Source organism: Leptopilina boulardi, unplaced genomic scaffold, assembly GCF_019393585.1.
Source record: "Leptopilina boulardi isolate dan_hultmark-lab unplaced genomic scaffold, ZJU_Lbou_2.1 LbouV2_341, whole genome shotgun sequence".
NCBI lineage: Eukaryota > Metazoa > Arthropoda > Insecta > Hymenoptera > Figitidae > Leptopilina > Leptopilina boulardi.
This window is the reverse complement of record NW_026137909.1, coordinates 5887191-5912591: the sequence shown is the minus strand read 5'-3', so window position 1 is coordinate 5912591 and position 25401 is coordinate 5887191. Positions and strand designations below refer to the sequence as shown.

The window sequence follows — 25401 nt, the reverse complement described above, 5'->3', positions numbered from 1 at the left end:
GGAGCAAGCAATTTTTTTTATAATATTCGTTCGACTTACCAGAAGTTCACAATATATAGAGTAGAAACTCTCAGAACACCAGGGTTGAGCAGCTGCAGAATGGATCGTATATCTAATTACCAGTTATGGTGCAATTAAGGTGAAATCACAAAGGAGGCATAAGGCTATGTATACAATAATTTTTTCTGTTAATAACATAAAAAATATAAATTCTTTTCTTATGTTTAACATAAGGACATAAAAATAAATTGTGAACATATAGCGGTAAGTTATTTTCTCCCAATTTCAGCTTTTTATGAATGGGGCCAAATTTTTTTCATGAATCAAAAATGAATTCAAAAATAATTTTAGTAAATGTTATAAATATTTTAAGAACCAATATTTTTACAAGGTTTAATGAAAAAAAAATAATGTAAAAGTGAAATCTCTCTTGGACGTAAAAAAAAAAAAAGATGCGTCCTTTGAGAATCGTTTGAAGTCTTAATTCCAAAAATGTGTGACGTGTCGAAAATTAGGATATGATTTTTACTCGTTGATTATTGGGTACTGCAGAGTGGAGGGCTCTCGACAATAAGCAGACAAAAGGCTAAAGGCCAGCTGCGGGTGTACCATTTGACTGGTTGACCATTTATGTTTTACCGCATGCGAAATCCACGAGTAGATGGTAGCCCCGATATATAAATAGCCAAAAGCCCCCTCCCCCCCCCCAAATGAAAATATAACCTAACATCAGATTTGTTCCCGTTCTTTTTCTCCGAGATAAACTTTTACTGTCGTGCACACGAGAACGAATCGGATTTTCATCGTTTATTTAACGTTTCCAACATAAACTGATAGCATTTATTGTTTCTCCATAAAAGTTGTGAACGTTTTTCTCGAGAGAGAGAAAGAGAGAGAGAGAGAAAAAAAAAGAAGGACCATCTATCAAGGAATAATATTATATACTATCTATACTATTTTCTGCATAAAAATTTTTACGTTCTTTTATTCCGTAAAACTTTTCAAACAAATGAGTTTTTATATATTTATCCTCTTTGTATCTTATTGGCATTTGTATATATACATATACATATAATATAAATAATATGTAGAGGAAGAATGACTGAACAGTTCATTAAAAAAAAAAAATTTAATAAGTGAAATGATTGATTAATAGATCTAATGGAATGTTCGCACACAGAGTAGTGGAAGGATGAAAAATAAGATATAAAGAGGAATTTTTTTTAGGAATTAGGAGATAAAAAAAGAAATGGTGAACGAATCTGAATGTGTGACTAGTCCACTTACGGTGTAGTCAGAAAAAAAAATTCATTAAAAAAAAAAAAACAAATTTCTAGCCCACTGATGCACTTGGCCCAAGAACAGTTCGTAAACCTATAATGTAGCTTGCATGAGCTTTATTCTGTTCTTCTGAACATTTTTGTTGAATTTGAATAAAAAAAATTTTTAACTAACTATTTTCTCACAGACGGAAGGGTACTTTCCACAAGTACGATCCACCGTACACGCAAAAACCGACACCGAAGAACTTTAGTGGTCCATCAAATAATCATCATTCAGACGTTGCAGCATTAGATAGCGTCAATAAGATCATCACTTTTACTGACACTATGCCTAAGTACAGGTGAGATCATTAATTTTTCCAAATCGCTTTAAACACGAATTCATTAACTTTTTTTCATTAAACTAACTCGTGACTTATTCATTTACAAAAATTTAAAACTTCTTCCCTTGAGATTTTTTCAAGTCGGTAATTAAGATTTCTACCTTATCAACGGTCGATAAAGTAGGAATCTAACAAATTTTCAACTACGCCGATAAGGTAGGAATTAGTTTTCATACCTTATCGACTGAATTAAAATTTCTGTCAGATTCCTACTTTATCGGCTGTTGATAATCAGATACTTTTAATTATTTTCAATTCAATTATTTCCGGGTACAATTTTTTAATGATGTAACAAAAAAAAAATAATTACACATTAGAATACAAAAAAATGGTAATTTGCAATTTTGGTTTTATGTCAAAAAATATTTGTTTCCTTGAAAAAAATAAAATCTCAATGGAAAAAGTCAATAATAATAACATTTTCGATATTTTTTTTCGATAGTGCGAGACATTCAGAGAGAATGAAATCATAAAAATTTAAAATAGCTTCTTTTTTCCTAACTGAACCTTATTTCCCCCATATTCATGATATTCATATCGAACATGTATACTTATTCATATATGTGTAGAAAAAATTTATTACAGTGGTCAAAAAAAATTCTAGTACCGTGAAGTAAATTTTTTCAATGGACTTTTTTTTTCTTTATTTATTAAATGCCGTAGTTTTACATTTTTTTTTACCGCTTAGCTATATATTTCTAGAGATATTCAACATATAAATATAATATATATTATTCAACATTCAATTTTTTCAAGTTTTTATATAAATAAACAAGCTTTACTCATATAAGTCTCATTTTTTATATATATATGTAAATTTCAGTATTTTTTAAAGTTTTTAGTTGAAAATAAAAATATTTCTAAATATATTGCTTTCGCAAAAAAAAAAAAAAAAAACATTTTAGGCGAAACTGACACGCCCATATAGTTACACTAATTTTGCTAAAATAGTGTTATTTCTTTGGCTGTCTTTTACAATATTCGTTAACCCTTTAAGGTTCAAGTTTGTTTTTAGAAGAGAAAATTATTATTTCGCATTGAAATTTTAGTTTTAACATAATGAAAATTTGAATTAGATTTTTTTTTATTTAATAATAAATTAATTAAGATCTTATTTTCACAGAAAAAAGGTGGGTAAAAAGTTGTAAAGATAGAGGATAAAAGTCGTTAGGATACAGGGTAAAGGATAAATTTGTGATGGATAAAAATGTTACTAAAATATTACTAGAAAAATGGATGCCATATTTGAGTAAACTGTCGGATTTTAAAAAAAATATTAGTAATTTTACACTTAACTTATTAAATCCACAAATTTTATATAAATAACTAATTGCATGTGGAAATATTTTCCCTATAATTATTGTCTATTAATAAAAATATCTTTGACTAATATAACTGACAACTGACGACAGTGCGTAAATAATCAGAACTGGGAAATTACAACTCAACGTCTGTATTGTTGCACGAAAGCAGAGTTGGGTAGTAACTGAATTTTTTGTGCATATTAGGCTGTGTCAGTTCATCGAGATATTTCGAGTTCAAGATATGACGTCAGAGGCCTGGAGGGACAACAAACAGACGACACAATGTTAATCTTACGGGGAAGAAAATTTGTTTCCACTTTCATCAATTTTATTCATACTTTAAACACGGAAAACGCTTGTTGACATATAATAAAATTAAAATGTGTGTTGATAATTAATTTTGTTATATATTTGATTCAATTGCATTTATAGATTCTCTGGATTCATGATAAAATATAAATTTTGAGGTTAGGGGTGTTTGTCTACTAACTTGAAATCTTATACTGCTGCGGTAATTCCCACTTAAAATATATATTTTATATCTTTTTTAATAACATGCATACTGGATATTGTTTAATAATGTTAAAATGTAAAATGTGATTAGTAAACAAACTTTTCTAACCTCAATATTTATATTTTATCACGAATTCAGAGAATCTATAAATGCAATTGAATCAAATATATAAGAAAATTAATTATCAACACACATTTTAATTTTATTATATGTCAACAAGCGTTTTCTGTGTTTAAAGTATGAATAAAATTGATGAAAGTGGAAACAAATTTTCTTCCCCGTAAGAATAACATTATGTCGTCTGTTTGTTGTCTCTCCAGGCCTCTGACGTCATATCTTGAACTCGAAATATCTCGATGAACTGACACAGCCTAATATGCACAAAAAATTCAGTTACTACCCAACTTTGCTTTCGTGCAACAATACAGACGTTGAGTTGTAATTTCCCAGTTCTGATTATTTACGCACTGTCGTCAGCTGTCAGTTGTATTAGTCAAAGATATTTTTATTAATAGACAATAATTATAGGCAAAATATTTCCACATGCAATTACTTATTTATATAAAATTTGTGGATTTAATAAGTTAAGTGTAAAATTACTAATATTTTTATTAAAATTAGACAGTTTACCCAAATATGACATCCATTTTTCTAGTAATATTTTAGTAACATTTTTATCCATCACAAATTTATCCTTTACCCTGTATCCTAACGAATTTTATCCTCTTTCTTTACAACTTTTTACCCACCTTTTTTTCTGTGATTAGAAAATGAATATAAAAGTTGTGAATATTTTAAATATTAAAAATATAATTAAAAATTATGTATTTTATGTAACAAGAACACAAATCGTAAGACAGTGAATAAATAAATTACACTGAGACTTAAGGGGTTAATGTGCAATTTTGCTAATAATTTCTAGTACTCAAGCTCAGCTCAGACAACGGTGAAGATTTTTGTAAAGTGCTTCATTTTTTTAAGTCTCTTCGTTTCTCTTTAAAAATCAAGAAATTACTAAATTTTAATTAAAATATTTATAATAATTTATAACAATATTTTATGTTATAGAGAAATATTTTTGACAAAATTTTTTTTAATTACATTTCTTTTTTGTATTTGAATATATTCTTTCAGTACTTATATAAAAATATGTAATATATTCTGTTGATTTTTAAAAAATTCTCTAATTTCCGGTAACTTGATTTTTTTTCGATAAAATTGTAAATTGATTCACATATATAATCTATTGTATATCGCATTGAATTGAAAAACTTGACCGTTGCCTGGTATAAAAATTGAAAGCTTTTTACTTTAATATTTCCATTTCTATATTTAAAGGAAAAAACTAAAAAATTGAGTTGTTGACAGATGTGATTGAAGCGTAAATTCCCGCGGGAATAGTAAACATGTCGTGAATTCGCGTCGAATTTATATATACATATATATATATACATATATACATATATATATAAAACTGTTTACGATATTTGTTTGTTACGGATGTATTTTCATAAGAGAGAGAGAAGATGACAAATTGCAAATTACAATTGCGTTGCACATGACTAAATCTTTTAATGAAAATACCCGCGGCATGCCTATATTAGTATATTTCTAGCCGCGAGACCCAGCGCGTGCTGTTTCGACCCCCAAATAACATTGGCAATGCAGACGGGACACGACTCAAGTAAGTGTCACGCGTCTCGACGTTTCTTGGTTTTTTCATTTTAATTTTTTCTTTTTTTTTCCTACCTTTTTCTAAACATAAGTAGAGATCCACATCCACTTTAAAAGATAAGAAACAAGAGCCTCTTGCACGAGAGAATGAGAGAGAGAGAGAGAGAGAGAGAGAGTAAAAAAAATCTCCACCTCTGACTTTTGCTTCGTTTAATTCCACGCTACGTAAAAAAAAATTATATTCCTCTCTCTAAATTTGCATTTAATGTTATTTTTTTTCTACTTGTTTCGCGAGTCTGGAAAGTTTTTAATTGCCAGACATTCTTCACGTTCTGGAAATTTGAAAGATATTGTCAAAACATTTTTAAAGAAATTTTTGATAGGGAAATGTATTTTTTTAATGTTAATGAAATGAATTTTGAAATAATATTTATTGTAAATTTAAAAAGAAATCAATCATTTTTGTTATATATATATATATATATATATATATACGATCAGTCGCAAAACATATCATAGACAGAAGACAATTAAAACAATAAAAAAATATAAAAGAAAAATTAAACTTAGAGTGAGGTAAAAATTTCATAGTTTTAGTCTCACGTGGCATCGTAAATAGTGATGGGTTTTTCCCCGTACGAAATTAGGCGGCTTACTTGCCGAGGCCTGAAGTCAGGGCTACCAACGCAACTGCAAACCATGATTCGGTTGGTTTCCATTGTCCCTACTCGCCATTTGTGATAATTCTTGTCAACTATCGCATCCTGCTCTAGTGAAAATTTAGTACCTTTATTGTTAAAATTAAAAGTTACTAAATTTTTACTAGAGCAGGGTGCTGTAGTTGAAGAGATTTATGACAAATGGCGAATGGGGACAATGGAAACCAACTTTCCACAATATTTAAATCGCATCATCTTGAAGACGATTTTTTAGGACTAAACGATGCGTCGTATTATCAACTGTCGGCAAAAAAAAATTATTTTACCTGTTCGAGCACTAATTGTAGAAAATACACTGCACTGATAATAAAAAATGATTTAAAAAATATTATTGATTGTTAAAACTAAATTAGTAATTATTGAAAAAGAACATTAAAGCCAGGATAAAAATACCTGATAAATAAGAAAGGAATTGGTGCTTAAAAAAAGTAGTAATTTGAGAAATGATAAGGACACTCGTGTTGGCAGTTTTATTTAACCGAAATTTAGTATTTTATTTCACTTTAAAAACCATTTTTAACATTTAGAAAAAAAATATTAAGAAAGAACTTGTTCAGCCACTGTAAAACTTGTGAAAAATGTATAATTTGCAATTGGAGGTTATGTTTACGAAAAGGAAAACAAAGTAGATACATACATCTGATTTATGAATTTTAGATAAGGAAACTATCATTAATCAGCTTTTTAACTGACAGATTATGTTATTCTCCACCATTGATTTGGATCCTAAAATACATTTTTCTTTCAGTTTTTCAATAAAATTTACAAAACACTATACATTTTCATATAAAGTTGTTCGAAACATTGTGAATCGAGCCTAATGTCATGGCGTAACTCCAACTTCTGATTGGTTTCCATTGTCCCCACTTGCCATTTGTCATAAATCTCGTCAACTACCGCACCCTGCTCTAGTGAAAATTTAGTGATTTTATTTTTAAAATTAAAAGTTACTATAAATTTACTAAATTTTCACTAGAGCAGAGTGCGGTAGTTGACGAGAATTATGAAAAATGACGAGTGGGCACAATGGAAACCAACCAGAAATTGGAGTTAATTATCAACACACATTTTATTTTGATTATATATCAACAACCGATTTCCATGTATAAAATATGAGTAAAATTGATAAAAGAGAAAGAAAAAATTTGTTTCCTCATTAGAATAACATTGTGTCGTCTGCTTGTTTTCCCTGCAGCTATCTGACGTCATACTCGAACTCGAAATATCTCGATGAACTGACACAGACTTAATTGTCTCCACTCGACATTTGTCATAAATCTCATCAACTACCGCACCCTGCTCTAGTAAAAATTTACTAACTTCATAGTAATTTTTAATTTTAACAATAAAGTCACTAAATTTTTACTAGAGCAGGGTGAGGTAGTTGATGAGAATTATATGACAAATGGCGAGTGGGGATAATGGAAACTTTAGGTAAACATTTCTTAGATTTACTTTAATAAAAAAAATCGATTTTTTTGAAAATAATGACCTTCTTAAGTGAAATAGAGTTAAAGAATGTTTTTTTTGTGTTACTATTGACATTAAAAAGTAGAGAACAATGGAACAAGAATTAGATTCCACAAAAACCAACTTGAAAGAAATTTTTATTGTCCATGAAAAGAGTGAAATCGAAGGAATGAAGAAATATTATCTCTCTCTCTGTGCTATAATAACAAAAGGATATGATTTTTAAAGAAAGAGTATATTTTCATTCGTCTCACACCTTTTCTATAGATTAATAAAAAATACTTTTATCTCACTCTCTCTACACTTTTACAATCACTCATCTTTACAGCAACAAACACTCGATTCTCAAAAATGTTTATTGCCCGTACTTTCCAGGTCATCGGAAAGCAGCAAAAGTCAACTCGAACCAATTTTTCTCGTTGTTTTCAAAAGCGTGTTATGAGGCAATAAAAGAATTCCTCGTATTTTTCGCGAATATATATATATATATATTTTTTTTTTTCTCTTCTATTTCATTCAAATGTTTTTTCATTTTTCACATATTCATTTTTCCAGTTCGTTTGGCCCGCAGCTTTCAATAGTGACAGAGTAGATATTACAAAAGAAGGCGCAATACGCCAAAGAGTGTGTGAAATAACATAAAATTTAATTATCTTCCCTTTCTTCACAAAAATTAGAATGGAATTACTCTATAAAAGTCAGAGGTGAATTTTGTGACGTTATATATTTCTTGAATAGAGCTGCGTTTTGTATATGAATTTAATTTTATTTGAAAAGTATTTTCTACTTTTCAAAAAATATCAGTAAAGATATTAAAGATTTTGTTCAGTTAATTCCAAAACATTCCGAATTTAAAGGGATTAAAATTTTGATACGAAAATGTTTCAAGATTCAAAAGGATTAAGCTTTGTAATAAAACAGACTTATTTGGAATGATAAACAATTTGTTTTTCAATAAAATTTGTTGGTGAATGAAATTGTTAGATTCTTCCAAATCAAGAAATTTTATATTCAGCATTTTAGTAGGATTTATAGTGATGGGAAATTTTCCTAGACTGAAGAGTTTATATATATAGATTTTCACATCATCTAAAACTTTGCACTTGAAACTCTTGTCGCTTAAGTCTTCTCCCCTTCCTCATCCTCCTTCTTCTTCTTCTTCACCTTATTATTCAACCTTTCTCTCTAGTCACTACTTAATTGTACCGCAGATTAAATCAAAAGGTCCCCTTTAAATAATCACGTTACTGAAGCGTCGACAAGAAAAGTACAAGTATCACGTGTTAGTTTCACGCGATAAATCATTACATTGAACTTGCCTTGATATATTCTCCCGAGGCTATACGAACACTTAAGTATTCCAACGGCTTTAATCGAACTCAAATTGACATTTAATTACTTGCCGAGAGGACATAATAGAAATCTATTTCGTTTATTGACTCGAAATTAATAATTCAATATCTACTTAAAAAAAAAAATTGTCACCAAAACAATTTTTCTAAAATAGATTATATTTTTAAATTCTTTAAGGCGACCAAATGTACAAAAATTTAACTTAAAGTTTGACAATTTTTTTGAAACTAACGAATCTACTCGAAAATCATTCCTCGGAGGTTTTTGGGACCCGTGTAGAAATGTCCCTAAGCTTCCCAATGTGATAATGCGGATTCCGACTAGAACCGCGCTAGAAAATTTAGCCTAGAAAAGTCGTACTCGAACCTGATTAGATTCTTGTGAGAAATTCAGACTAGAAATATCTGCTGAGATCCCGTTTGAATTCTAGAAAGGCAATTCAAACTAGAAAAATCTGATTAAGCCCTTACTAAATTCTAGCCAGAAATACCTCGAATTTTAGATTATTTTTCGATGTTTTCTTTATTTAAAATATGAATTTAATTATGTTCAACAATAAGGGACACAAATATTTTTAAAATGTTCGTTTTAGAAATAATAATAAAAAGAATAAATATTAATAATAATAAATTATAATAATAAAATTATTAAATAAATTAAATTTATTATTAAATACCACCGAGTGATAGAATCAAAATAATATTATTAATAAATTACATTATTATATATAGTTTCACTTTTTATTTAATTTAAAAATAATATTTAAATTTAAATCGAAAATATCGAAATCGATGTATCGAAGTTTTCAATATATCGATGTTCCATCGTCGAGAATGATGACATGAATGGTGCAAGTGCACATGTCATTTTGTGTGAACCTGAATTTTATTGTTCTTTTGTTAATTAATAATGGAAAATAATGAGAGGAAAAAAAAGCAATCGCGAATGCGTAGCAAACAATATCTTGAGGTGAAATCCGTACGCGTTGAATTAAATAGAATGCAATATGTTCAAAAGCAAGTTATGGATATTGACAATTTAGATGACTCAAATCAATTATCTTCTTTATCAGAAGGGAAATATTAACATAATATTATCAATTTAAGAATATTTAATATTAAGCCAACAAACATGAAATATGTACTTAGAATATTAAAAGTAAAAAATATATTGTTTGGTTTTCTAACCTCAAATTTTGTATTTATGTTAATATCATTATTGCAAATTTTTAATTTTTACTATGATTATTCAAATTTCTTCAGGTAATATTATGATTTCTAACTTTTTTATTTATAATTCTGGTTAAAATTTGTGTTAGTACTGTTTGGAGGTTAGGAAGTTCAATTAAACTTCACGGCTATAATAAATAGCATAACGGGCGTTTTTAACTCTACAATTTCAAAAACACACACGCAAGAAAGGACGTTGGATCTTTATATGAATATGTTTTTTGGATTTATTAAATATTTATTAATTTTTATTTAATAATAATCGATTAAAGGGAGCTAATAGGGACGCACAGCGAAGTCCCTATTAAAATCTAACTCAAATTTCTGCAAGGGTAATTACGAATTAGGTCGATTTTCAAAAAATTCAAAATGGCGGATCCAATATGGCGAACGTCAATGTTAAAAAATTCAAACCGCTAATTTGATACGTAAAAATGATTTAATATAATTCTTTTGTTTTGCAAAAGTTGGGAGGATTAAATAGAATATTTAAAATAAATAAAACTTTTTAAAATACAATAGAATATTGTTTATATAATATTTCGCTGTGATGAATAATTTAAAATTCAATATATGGATGATGAGAGAGAGAGAGAGAGAGAGATAAAGGTAGGGTGACGTACATATTTGTCGTTTGCAAACAACTGCACCGAGTGAGCAGAATCGAATAAGCAGTCCTAGCGAAACCCGGCGGTTTTACGCGTCACACGATTACAGAAGTTATCACTGGCTATGGTAGCACCGACTCGTGTAATATTTGCAATCTAACATTAACCGCTGAACGCAACACTCCACGCGTGGAAAGTGGACATTGTGCTTTATATCCTCTCTCTCTCTCTCTCTCTCTCTCTTCCTCTCCCTCCCTCCAATACGCCTACGAACCTCCGCAACATAATCACGTAATTTCCAACACATGATTATAAACACACTCGATGCGGTCGACCCACCTCCAACATAGAGTAAATTGCTTCTCGCGTCACGGATTTTGGTGCACGTTCAATATTCATAACTCTGCTTTTCAAACTTATCTTTTTCATTATTTTCGCACCCATTCCACTACAAATTCAAAATGAGGACAGAAAACATATCCAATACATGCGAGCACTGTTTAATATTCAACTTTTGCAAATTAGTAATAAATTAAAATAGTAAAACGTGATTAGACATTTTTAAAAAAATGATAATGGAATTAAAATTTTGGTTTTTTAAATAAAAAGCAGGAAACTTTTTGCCCATGCAAAAATTTGACGTTAGATTATTATTAGGAATATACATTTCTTGAATTTAACAATAATTGTTTTCTATATTATAAATAAATTTTGCAATTAAATATTTAAATTCCTAATTTATTTCCAAAGTAAAAGCTAATTGAAAATTTTGATTCCAACTTTTTAACGATAAAAATAAGCGGTCATTTTAACAAAATCGGTTGAAAAGTATAGAAGTTGTATTTTAGAAAAAAATTCAATTTTTCACATTTTTATGATTAAACTGATTTTATTTAATATAGTGTTAATTTAAAATCTTTTAACATATTAAAAGTGACTTATGGATAATTTAGTCTTTCTTTTATGTTGAGTTGTAGTTTCTCTAATGAGAAACCAACAAAAGTCACCCATCATCGCTTCATCTCAAAATCTCTGGTATTTTCCATTGTCTTGAGAAATTTTTTTTATTTTAACAAATTAAGTAAACTTATTTAAACATTTTAACAAAAGGATTTTTTTTATTTTTTTCTAAGATATTTCAACTAGTTTTTAATAAAAATTTTAATAACAAAATAAACATAAATTTACTTGTAAAAACTATTAAATTTGTATGCAAATTTTATATTTATTTAGAAGTATTTTTATTCCTTATGTAATTTATTAAAACAATTTCAATGTTATTCATAATGGAAAAAGAATTATTGTAATCATAATAATAATAACATAATAATAAATAAATAATTATTACAATAATTTCACCAACAACTCAAGACCATGGATAATCGGTACCTGGGATTTAGGGATGAAGCAATGTTGAGTGAATTTTGTTGGTTTCTAATTAGAGAAACTACAACTCAATATAAAAGAAAGACTAAATAATCCATAAGTCACTTTTAATATGTTGAAAGATTTTAAATTAACACTATATTCAATAAAATCAAGATAATCATAAAAATGTGAAAAATTGAATTTCTGTATTTTTTTCTAAAATACAACTTCTATATATTTTTCAACCGATTTTCTTTCATAACCGCTTATTTTTAGCATTACACATTATAGACTTTAATTATCAATCATGAATCGGTTCATTAAAAATTTTATTTAACCGCAATCAATAGAATCCAGTTTTTTTTCTAAATTTTCATAAATTTGAATCAAAATTTTTGATATATTCATCAATAGCGTTTAAGACGATGGTCGCATTAAAAAAATATTCTATAGACGGTTGCTTGGAAAATTAATTACCTCTAATTTAATAAAAAGAAAATTTAAATCCTTTCACTGGAACCGAATATATTTACATTTAAATAAATCGATTTTTTTTTCATTGTGGAAAATGTGAAAAAACAACGATATCTTAAAAAACTGTTATACTTTTTTAATTTTGGACTTTATTTTTGGATTCAATGGGTCATTTTAGATGAGAAATGTGGGTTAAATGTCGTGGATTAAAATCTGTGTAAACTAGTGATAGTTTAGGAATAAGGGTTATACGAAAAATAAGTAAAAAAAATCTTGGAAACTTATCCTGCTTTTAAGATTCAAGTAGTTCGTGAAACGCCTTGCCAAATAACCTCTCTATAGTGTTACCACAAGGAAACGATAAAGGAAAGATTTATGAGTTACTCTCTCCCCTTGTTCGAATGTTGCAATGGGGTGAGAAGCAAAACCTCGTAATTTGGAATTCCAGGGATGGCGTTCGAAGGTCAACTACCCATGTAGTTATGTTGTGTCGTTAGTTTCTAAGTTTTATGTTACATTGAGGTAGGTCCTTTCTTTGAAGAATAGTCCTAGTCCGCAATTTAAAATTTGACAATCAATTTACGTCGCCGTAACGTAAAATTGGTTATCCAATTGATACACTAGAAAAAATTAAAGAAAGATATAACTATTTAATCTCTTATACCAAAAAAATTCCACCTTCCATAATTAAATAATAATTAATTAATACCAAACATCTTAATTTTCTTTAATTAATAATCAGTAAAGACTAAATTTAGATTAACAAATGAAATGTTAAGGTTTTAAAATAAGATTTGTAACCCTTTTTGCAAATCTTCTATTATATTAAGTTAACAAATTTCGAAAAACGACACCGACCCCGTGACCTCGACACCGTCCTTGAAAAATCTATTTTCAATTATTTTCAAATAAATCAAAATACTTTGCATATATGCTTTCAGAAAATCTTACAAACTATTTTTATGTAACATCTTTTTTCAATTTTAACCCGAAAAAGGGTTATTTTTCAATTTTAACCCGAAAAAGGGTTATTTTGCAATTATATCCCGAAAAAGGGTTATTTTGCAATTTTTTAAGAATTTTTTGATTTTTTCAATTTTTTATTATTATTTTTTATTATTTATTGTTGTTTTTTCAATTTTTAGTTAGTAACCTATAATATTGTGTCTAATTTTAAGTGTCATTAAAATCAAATGTTTTTAACTTAATAATTTTAACATTTCTTAATTTAAAACGAAACATCTTCTATTATATTAAGTTAACAAATTTCGAAAAACGACACCGACCCCGTGACCTCGACACCGTCCTTGAAAAATCTATAATCAATTATTTTCAAATAAATCAAAATACTTTGCATATATGCTTTTGGAAAATCTTACAAACTATTTTTATGTAACATCTTTTTTCAATTTTAAGATAAATTTTATACAATATTAATAAGATATTAATTTAAAACATAAATTATATATATAATATACATAAACTACAATAAGTAAACAACAATAAGTACAATTTTAACCGAGCGAGCGAGGAATACATCGCTAGTTGTAATTAAATAGAAGTAAATTTAAGATTACACTGGCGTTGCCAATAAATAAAAATTTAAATTAATAAAATTGTCCGCGAATGATCACAAAAAAATTTAATAATAAATTGCAACGACTTGATTTTCTCGGCTACTCAAAATAAATCGGTAGAGAAAGGGAATTCGTGAAAGAATGCTACAAATATTGTCACAAAAAAAATTAATTTGAATTAATACAATAAATTCAACAAAATTACAAACACTTTAATTAAACATTTTTAATTTATGACATAATTTTTAAAATGGCGGATTAAAATAGAAGACAGACAAAACAAATGATACACAAGATGCTTGTGCTCTCTTGTCACGGAATTCCAAGATCGATTATATTAATTAAATCATGAGAAATATTAAAAAGTAATCAGGGAACGTGTTGTAAGGGTATTTCAGGGACTCCTTATTATTTCTTAATAATAATAATTTATTATTCAATCCAGATGTTACAAAAATGAAGTAAATAATCCAAAAAGTCTCTCCTCCATTATCCTCTAATATTATTCTCTCAAGACTATGTCATAAAATAAAACGGGAATAAATTCAAAAATTGTACAAAATTCTAGACAGGTTCGTATAACGATTCAAATGGGTTACAGATTTAATTCTAATGCCAAATTGGGTTAAAATAGAAAAGTTACATATCTAATTTTAGTAGAACACAATTTTCTGCAACATGAAGGAAAAACGAGAAAATTTAGAAACGAGTTAAAAATGGTATACAATATGAGAAATGTAAATAGGAAATAATGTAAATCATCCCTAAAATATCTTATTGTTAGAGTGTTGGTAATTGACTTCAAACATTTTAATCTCAAAGGTTAACAAGAAAGATTTATGTGCTGTAGGGGTCGTTCAAACCCAGACACGTTCAAGATGCAGGGGGCGGTTCTAGTTCAGTGATCACTGCTGTGAAAAGTGTCGCCTTTGGTATAATGTGTTCTGGGTCTCAGGTTTCCTTAGATAGTTTCTCTCAGAATCCAGGGAAAATATGAGACACTATGAGAACCTCAATTAACCCACGTTAATTAGTTTAATGTAATACAGAATTGCTCCTAAATTCCATTTTATTTGCAATTAAAATCGGATGATTTTATTTAAAAATTATAAATAAAATTTAGTTAATTTTAAAATTAATAAAAACAGTGCAGTGGTGTATATAATATAGTTGAACTCATAAAAAACGATTTGACGAAAAAAAAAAAAAATGACGCAGAATATATAAAAAAAAAAAAGAAAAGTTAGAAAAGCCCTGACAACAGCTTTTTTGCTTTTGAGCTGATGCATGAAGTGTTGCTTTTTATATTTGAAATAATCTGTCTAGTTAAAAAGTATAGCAGACTGGCTGACTGAAAGGCAATGTCACTACTGACGCGCATCAGTATGCTTTTAAGTAGTAATGTCGTGTTTCGCGTCAGTCAACCTTTGTCTCCAATTGTTGAAATTGAACTCTATAATATGGAAAAATGTCGAATTTTTTAATTCCATAAACGAGATTTTTGAAATTTACATAATTTTTAATTTGGGAATAGAATTTTAAAATTTTTCATTCAAATTTTTTCTATTGGAATGAATTTACAGTAATTTCAATTAATTTAAAATGGATTTGGAGATAATTTGTTTTTAATGACAATTAGTTTTCCTGTTTGAACGCGATATACGCGTGACTGAATGACTATAGATGTGTGGCGCCCTCTCTCGCGATCATCATTTTTGAGAGATATATATATATAAAATACATCGCGAATTATTGTATATGGGAGGAACTGCGAATTAACGCTCGACGGAGCGCTAACTTTTACTAACTGTCGCAACACGAACAGTTATATTGAAGTACGTACAAAACTTTTCCATAAATAACAACTCTCCTACCTTCCGTTAGGCTATATTAAAATGACTTCGACTCGAACTAAATTTCCCTCGCAGATTTTGCCGAAATAAAAAACATATTTAGCTAATTAATTTTGCAATGTGAATTTTGTTTTTATTATAATTTGAAATTTATTTCAAACCTCTTGTATATGACCTGTCTTTTCCTCAAATATAATATATATGTATACACACAAAGCACGTTTCGTTGTTTCACTAGCTTCAAACTCTGCTAGTTATAACTTTCTTCATTGTATTCATCAGACTTTGTTGAATCCTAATTCCCGACCCTCCCTAACAATAAATCCATTGAAATTTGTTTTTATCATATATATTTAGTCATGCACAAATGCTCACACTGCTTTCATATGCACAATAATTCTTTGTATATATGTATTTGTATGCGAAAGATGTGTTACGTTCATAACGCTTTAAATATTAACAATTTATTATTAAAAAGCGTAATATATCGTAATACTTCATTTCGCAAGACACTATGAAACTAGGGGTGATTAACTTTGAGAATTGTTGACATTTCAGGGAGCATAAAACACGACTGGGAGTTGACGTTGAGGAAGGAGTTACGGGAACAGGAGACGTTGTTTCATTCATTGGTCTGAACGCAAACAATCTTCCAAAGTTGCCTGAGAAGGGAATTTTAAAGAAACACGATGGTTACGGTATATTGTGATCGCTGATAATTTACAAAATTCAAGATTAATTCGAATGGAGAATTTTTGGAGATGAATTTAATTTTTTTGTTAGCTATAGGTAGCGGGGGCCAACTAACCGATGTTGAAACAACACTCAATAGTTTGAATGGCTATCATGATGATATACTTGAGGCGTTGAGAACAGCGGCGAGCCATCAAGGCCTGTCAACAACACCGTCCGGTAGTGTTAACATACTGGATGATGAATCCATTCGAAAATCCCTAGCTGAATGTGGATATGGTGACGCTTATCGAAAGTCAAATGATGAGGATAATATTGACAACCAGGATGATGATGAGGAGGAAGAGTTACCATCTTGTGGTGGACCTATTCGTATACGCACGCTAGAAGATATCATTAGACAATTAGAACATCATTCGGCACGACACATGAGTCCTAGTGAATCCGAGGATATTAGGATGTCGGAAACAGAAGCCGATCGTCCTTACAGAGTGGCTTCATCAGTTTGCAGTGAATCGTCCCAAGGGTATGTTTTATTTCCTTCAATTATCAGAAAAAGTATATGTTATTAATCTAGGTAGGAACAATATTCATTAAACGGAGATAAGGAATCTAATCTAATTCCCTAAATACTGAGATCTCCCACTGAACAGCTTAAGTCCAAACTACGGGATTAACATTAAGTGGGAGATCTCCAAACATTGTGAACTTTTGCGAATTCCAAAAGCGAAAATTCTTAGGCGTGAAGAATTAGCTCTCTACTAGCAATTAAATTCCCTAAATTGGAGGAAGTCCACAGATCAGTTCTGTTGCACATTTCAGAATAGCACTTTAAACAATTTCCAAATATTATGGCAAAGTCAAAGCCTTGAATACTTGAATTAATTCTTCTTAATTCAGAAACTTTTAACACTTGACACAGAGATTCTTCTAAATCGAACTTGAGTATGAAATCGGGCAGAGTAACAGTAGTTCTAATTTTGTATATGAAGTTGACGTGCTGGTATCAAAATCTGAACTGAACTCTCCTGGCAAATGTGGGGTTTCCAAACTCCTGTGATTTCCTCCCTTAAAACGCAGGAGAAAATACTTCCTGTTGCAATTGATGATATAAACACTCATAGAAAGTAAATTTCAAGAATGTCTTCTAATAAAATAAATCACTTAGAAGCAGGAGGTGTAGCAGAGGTCGTGATGACGACCCAAGATTTATCTACGGTCGATATCGGCAGCCATCGGCGAGAAGTCCTTACGGATCTCATCAGCATAGTCATCAGCATGTTCACCAATTACATGAGGAAGAAGGAATCTACGAAACTGCTGATCAAGATGGAAGCTCAAATCATAGGGGCGATACGCCCGATAGCGAAAGGTATCGATAATAATCATTTTAGTTTCTATATATATATATAGTTCGTCCGACACCGATTTTAGAAAATTAGCTTATTCGGAACCCTTTTTAGAACCGTATTCCGGAATTGTTTCCTTAAACTCTTATTCGAATTCTGTAGACTCGACGACCCACTTGCATTACATATTCACTTTCTAACTTTTATTTTAAAATCCAATTTGTTGAAATCGAATTTTCTTATCGTGTCTCTCTCTCTCTCCTTATCCAAAACTTCGCAGTTCGCTTCACTAACACTATATTAAAGAATACCGAAGCAGTGCGTCAAAAAAGTAGATATTAAGCTTTTATTTCAAGAAAAATTTTGATTTTAAAAAAACCAGTTTTACGAAATATTTTAATCCTTGATATTTTAAAACACTGATTACAAATCAAATTTCTAAATTACATCCTATTGAAAGTTTAAGACAATATTTTCTATATTGATAGGTATTATTTTTCATTTACGTAATATCGTACGCTGGAACAGAATAATTAAATTCAATTGAAGAGTTTCAATTTAATGCCTATCAATTCCAGTAAATTAAAAGAAGTCAATTTAATGAAGTCGTTATTCGGACAGTTTTGTATATATATATATAAACTGTTACAAAAAGTTATAAAAAGAGGGAAAAAAAAGAAGAATGGATTAAATTAAATATCTCCAAATGCAATAAAATGAAATCCAAACCTTTTTTAATTTTGATGAAACACATTTTTTGGAAATAAACATTTTATTGATAAATAAAATCAGCACACAGTAAATGCCGATGATATAAAACATGCAATCTATATAATATGTAGAGGGATTCAATGCTTTTTGTTCTTATAAAAAAAGTGATTAAAAATGGATTGCAATATAAAATTAATCGTTTTTAATAATACATATATATACAAAATATCTAAAAAAGAATATCTAAATTTAAAAATACTACAAGAAAAATTAATTGTTTTTAATAATATGAATTTGAATTTTAGTCATAAGAATTTATTTTCAAATAAAATGAAAAGGTGAAACCAAAATGAGCACTTTACGTCAATGTTCATTGATAAATTGACATAAAGGTATTTCGTTTGTCGCGCTTTGCCAAATGTTGAAATTTTGTTTTTATATTCAAGAAAAGCGAAGCAAATTTCGACAGGTGACAATAATGACACAAACATTGAAAATGAAACGTTCAATATTGAACAATTCTTTTCTTCAATCAAAGTATACAGAAACTTTTGAAAACAAAAAAAAACTATTATTTTTTTCAAACTTATACAATTCAATTATTTACCTCTTTTTTTAAATAAATAGTCTTTGAAAATTCAATTATTTAAAACAAAGTTTTTTTGTATTCTATACAAAACGCACTGCGTCGAGATTCTTTTCGGAAGATGATAATTTAATAACGAATTTTTGTATCTACTACCACAGAATCTAAAATTGCAGCAATAAATTAAATTAATATGGTTTTCGCGTATTCGTAGTCACCGTTTTTAACTTTAACTGTAAAATTGTTATTTTGGTATAATAAATTCATAACAAATGAATATTTTAAAGGAAATCTAGGTTTACAATATATTTCCATCACTTTTTATTAAATTCCCTGACAAAAATTAATTTACCTGCCATTTCCCTGACTTGTGGCAATCCTGTTAATATTTATTTGCGAATATATTTTTGAAATTTATTTACGTAATATTTTGACAGCACAAAATTAAATTACATTCATTAAATTAAAAAAAAAATAAAAAAAAAAATATTTTTTAACCTAAAAAATTTTCTAATGCATTGGAATGAATTTACAAAAATTGAATTATAAAATTGCTAATTAACGACGATTATTATCAATTTTGTCACTTTTTGATTTTAATCTCACTTATTTCTTTACTTTTTGAACTTCGTTGGTATTTATTTAGAAAGATCGCTTTGTTTACTTTTCGTCGAAAATACTCGGTATCACACGAAATATCCCGATGTTGTCATGTACTACTGGAGTCATAAAATTAAAATTGAGAAAATAGTAGCTTTACAACTAGAGCTTTGGGATTACTAATAGCGCTAGTCGCTATGTAGCGCTTTTCGTTATTTAGAATTAAAAACTTACATATTTTTAGTGAAACTTGTTCCAAATCATGACCAAAATAAATTACCGTTGACAGTTTCTTCAAAGCTTAAACTGCAAGATGGTAATTTAGAAGAAAATATAAACATAACCCCTCTAGATAAGGACATTGACATAGAATTCATGTCAATTTCCTTAAAATATTTTATTTACGTAGCAAACAAATACAATATGAAGGTGGAATCAAATCTCTAACTTCATGTTTGCCAACTGTTAGTTTCAAATAAAATAATTAACTAGTGACGAAATAAATTGTACTTTAATATTGTAAATAACCTATTAATTTAATAAATAACAACTTTAAAAATAAATTATCTAGTTTAATGTTAAAATAATTTATAAAGGAAATAAATTTTTTAAATTTAATTTAATAAATAAAAATTAAGAAAATTAATCTTATATTGCAAGAATTAAAAATAATAATTGCATGAGATTTAAAATTAGGATATTCTTTACCAGCCTAAATTTAAAAATTGATAAATTTTTTTAATTAAATTAATTAATAATTTTTTAATTAAAATGATTTAAATTTTCATTTCTTGATAAACTCTTTAACTCACAAAAAATGCCGTATACATTTTTTTAGTTAACCCTTGCGTGAGAACAAAAATTCTATTTTCGAGGTAATATCTTCAAAATTTTTTTAATTAAATTTTTTTTCCCATTTTAGACAATGTCTAATAGAAACTTTTAATCCTATTAAAAAGATAATAAATATAAATGCAATAAATATTTAATTATTAATATAAAATAGAAAAGTAAATAGTTTATTATTATTGGATAAAGTTGAATTATTTTCTTGATTTTTTGTAAAGATGGAAATTGGAAATAAATGTCTCCTTTTTTTCTTTATTATTATTATGTTTTATTTAGTTTATAATTATTAATTATAAAAAAATTTAAGGTTTAAATTTAGAAATAAAAATGTTAATATAATAATATTAATTATTATCGTTGTCTAGAATTGTCTTTTTTATAACTTTTGCGATTTGAAGTGTTACACTTGAAAAATTTGTCAGGCTTTTAGATATTTCTTTTAATTGCTTCATTTCTTCATCGTGGGAAATCCTTATGAATTTGATACATTCTTGATTCTAAAAAAAATTGTTAAATTATAAAATAAAGCAAATATGAGAAAAAATACACAGAAAAACAATTGTACTATCTATCAAAATGATACCATTTTTTGAGTCACCCGATAGCTAAAAAAATTTTTAAAGTGAATGTTGCTTAGAATCGCTACGTAGCGAAATCTTCGTAGCGCTGTCGCTAGTGTTTTAAAATTCTCGGTAAAATTGAAACCTGAGAATGTAAGAAAGAAAATTGCGGTAAATTACCGAAAAAAAGAGAATTTATGAGAATATTCATTTAAGTGATTGATAATTGCCTTTTTTAAATTTAAATATGTATTTTTATAGTATGTAAGTTATAAATAAACGACCGACATGTTATTAAATGAATAATTTGAACAATGAATATAATAGACTGTAAGGGTGCAGTCCCATGGAGCAGATTAGCAGAATAGATTTCAGCCAATCAAAAGTTAGTCTCTCGCGGCAAATTTTGCATTTCCGTTAGAGACTGTTTTTTTATTGGTCAACGTCTAATCTGCTAATCTGCTCCATGGGACTGCACCCTAATTTTCTCTGTGTTCTTACTGACAAGATGACAGTCGGGTATATATGCCTGCACTTTTATCATTGTCTAACACGTGCGTCGTCATGGCAACATGTGTGTTAGACAAGGATAAAAGTGCAGGCATATAAATGTACCTGATTCAATATAATAATGTAATATTATATCAATATTAATATATTAATATATATATTATATATTGTAACAAAGATATTTTTCATTATAATAATAATTATACAGTCAGGAACATATGTCTGTACTTTTATCCTCGTCATACACGTTGTCATGACAACGCACGTGTCAGACAAGGATAAAAGTACAAGTAAAAATTCTCATAAATTCTCAGAGAAAAAACGATCCGGTAATTTACCGGTAAATTACCGTAATCTTCTTTCTCTTCTTGACGTAATTTACTGTCCTTAGAACACTAGCTGTCGCTATTTGTAATCCCAAGCAGTTTTTAGTGGCAGTGACGTCACATGAAATTCTTCCCTTTCTTCATTTGTTTCATCTGAGGTATCACATTAGAATATTATTATTCCCGCAATGTATTGCTGCAAATTTAGATGTGGGATTATTAAAAGAGGAATTAAGTTTTACATATAAATTCGCGTCTAGCACTAGCGGTCGTGAAATAGATCCCACGGGCTCGTATAATCTTGTTATTTTCTAGTGATGCATTTATTCAAGCTCAACAACAAGTAGCCCGGTGGACGAGTGAGGAGGGAATACAACACCGACTACCACAGCAGCCACCGCCATCACCACCTTCATTGGCTGTATCACCGATGCCGTTGCAGCAGCAGCAGCAAAGCCAACATCATCACCACCATCATCATCATCATCAACAGCTTCAACAGATAATACTGCAGCAGCAGCAACAGCATCTGACAACGGATCAAAAGCCAATCAAACAGCGTGGCTACTATCCATCCCCACCCCACACCGATAATGGCTTCGTCAATGACGAGGCTGAAAATGCTCAATCCCAACAAGAAAATCCCCCCGACGTACGTGGAATCGATGTGAAACACTCGCCTAATATTAAAAAATGCCCACTAGACGGTAACTTTAGTCTAGATTGTAACATAATGAATAACGGTTCCCCTAAAGGATTAAATACCAACAACGCTAGTGATAATGGAAATACTGCCCTACAGCCCTCTTCGCATTTTCCCGAGTACAAGCATTGATAATTTATTAATCGACGACAGATAGTGTCCAAAAAAAAAGAAAAAAATTAAAAAAAAAAAATAAAGATCTAGTGGTGTGACTTAATCTCGAACTCGCATTTTATACTGAATAGTGTAAATAACGATAAACTATCATTGCGACAACCAGGTATTAAATTATATATAAATATATATATATATATAAATATAATAAATTGAATTAAAATTAATCTATAATGAAAAATGTTTTATGAAATAAACATTAGCAAAAGTGATTATTAAACTTATAACGGAAAAAAAAGAGTCGTTGTACGATAATTACTCGCTGGCGACAAGCAAAAAAAAAAATAAATAAATAATGATCAGCGAATTCCTGATTCCTCGTCCAGGTTTCTATATAAGATATTCGGTTTTTAAATCGAGATATTGCTGAAAGCGCGCGTGTGTATCACGCGAAACAACGTCGATCGAGAAAATTATTATTATTGCCGACGGCGTACGTTTTTTCCACCGCCCGATCAAAAAAAAAAAAAAAACGAAATAATCTTTGTTATATATACACGATTAATTGTGTTCTATTGTTTATGACGGACGAATAAATGTACGATGAGATCGAAATTCTAAGCCTGCCGAATTATTTCTCACATATAAAAAAAAAAAACTTACATTACACTTTTTTCATATTACAAAATAAAATCCATGCAATTCATCTATAAATATTATATGTACTAGTTGTCGTGCCAGTTGTTGACGTTTTTTTTCTTTTTGTTTTTACGGAAAGTATTTTAAAAATTTTTAGTTAAAAAATATTTTATTTATAGGTTCCTTAGCCCTTTGCGGTTAAAACTTGTTATTCGGAGATTTTCAGGGGTATTACAAATTTCGCATCTGTTTTTAAAAAATTTGTTAAAAATTGATTGGATTTACTTGTTAATTAAGGGGGTTTTATTTTTGGATCGCCGATTACGAATTTGTCATTAGTTTTTCAAAATTCAAAATGGCGGACGATTTTTAAAAATTGATTCGATTTTACTTGAAACTTTTTAATTGGAGGGTTTTTGCGGTCGCTGAATACAAATTTCAAAATAACGTATCCAATATGGCGGACGATTTTTTTTAACCCTAGACAGTACAACATAAGACCAACGCACAATAGATTCGCGAACGAGATGCATGAGATAGAAAAGGATACGAATATATCTCTGTCCTTTTCTAACTCATGTTTCACGTTCGCGAACGTCTTTCGCGAAGCTATTCTGCTTAGGTCTATAGCTTAAGGCCAGGTCCAAGTGAGGCAGCGCCATCTACATTGAAACCAAAATTTTGGAAAATTTTCAACAGCCTTTTCTTGAAAACAAGAAGGTAAAATGCTTTTTCCTTTATGGATAATTGATTATTGGCAAGATATACACCAGCTAAAACTTTTTTTGAGTTAAAATAATAAAAAAAATTTCATGTCAATAAATTAAATATGAGCACTTTTTTCACTAAAACTGTAACAGTACTTTCTCAGAAATTCCAATCAAAAATGCAATTTCCATTTGGAAAATTAATAAACGCTAAAAAATACACGACCTAAGATTTACCAATCACGAAAATCACAAAAAAAAATTTTATTAAATATTTAACATATTGATACTGCTTTACTGATTGTGACAGCCCTTTGGTAGATTATGTATTTCAGGTGGTTAGCAACAGCGCCAATCTCCTCCTTTCGGCAAAACTGCGAATCGTCTGGTGACATATATAACCTGCCAAACGGCTGTCATAATGAGTAAAATATGTTATGTTAAAATACTTTTTTTTTGTTATTTTCGTGATTGGTAAATCTTAGGTCGTGTATTTTTTAGCGTTTATTAATTTTCCAAATGGAAATTGCATTTTTGATTGTAATTTCTGAGAAAGTACTGTTACAGTTTTTGTGAAAAAAGTGCTCATATTTAATTTATTGACATGAAATTTTTCTTATTATTTTTAACTCAAAAAAAGTTTTAGCTGGTGTATATCTTGCCAATAATCAATTATCCATAAAGGAAAAAGCATTTCACCATCTTGTTTTCAAGAAAAGGCTGTTGAAAATTTTCCAAAATTTTAGTTTCAATGTAGATGGCGCTGCCTCACTTGGACCTGGCCTTAAGAATAGATGTACTTGAAGGCCCAATAAACGTTTTTTGAAACTAGAAAAAAAAATTGGAACTCTTAATAAGTTCAAAAAACAAGAATTTTCCCTAATGAAAAAAATCCCTAAAAAGTAATATCAAAATAAGTTTAATCAATAATTTTTATTCTGAATAATCATAATATGTAAAATAATGAAAAATTTTCCAAATTTTATATTTTCAAATTAATTTTAATAAATATTTCAATCAATTTCCTAGCAAGTTTCACAAATACTGGGTGTGGTTCTGTACGTGTGTTCCTGGCAAACTGCTCTTCTGCATCATTTCACAAAATAATCGATTTTATATAATATTATAATAATGATAATTTTCAATTAATCACCACTAGTTATTATAAAAGTAAATAATCGCCGCTAGGGTCAAAATTGATAGTTCGATATAACTAAACTGAATTAAGGTTTGTGTGCCGCCATG

The 25401-nt window shown here is 28.9% G+C and overlaps 1 protein-coding gene across 12 annotated transcripts in view; it reads left to right on the top strand.

Annotated features, from left to right (window-relative positions):
* Positions 1 to 23351, top strand: part of LOC127285826 (disintegrin and metalloproteinase domain-containing protein 11) — a 173284-nt gene extending 149933 nt beyond the window's left edge. For 4 of the 12 annotated variants that reach the window (XM_051312017.1, XM_051312022.1, XM_051312016.1 and 1 more), the window contains exons 20-25: positions 1469 to 1624; positions 5100 to 5168; positions 16368 to 16507; positions 16593 to 17028; positions 17671 to 17874; positions 22309 to 23351. In XM_051312017.1, the coding sequence (XP_051167974.1) occupies positions 1469 to 1624; positions 5100 to 5168; positions 16368 to 16507; positions 16593 to 17028; positions 17671 to 17874; positions 22309 to 22828 (1525 nt within the window). In that variant the 3' untranslated portion in view covers positions 22829 to 23351. The remainder of the gene's footprint in view (positions 1 to 1468; positions 1625 to 5099; positions 5169 to 16367; positions 16508 to 16592; positions 17029 to 17670; positions 17875 to 22308) is intronic. The other 8 variants (XM_051312026.1, XM_051312027.1, XM_051312020.1 and 5 more) reach the window with 5 other exon arrangements.
* Positions 23352 to 25401: the final 2050 nt, after the last annotated feature.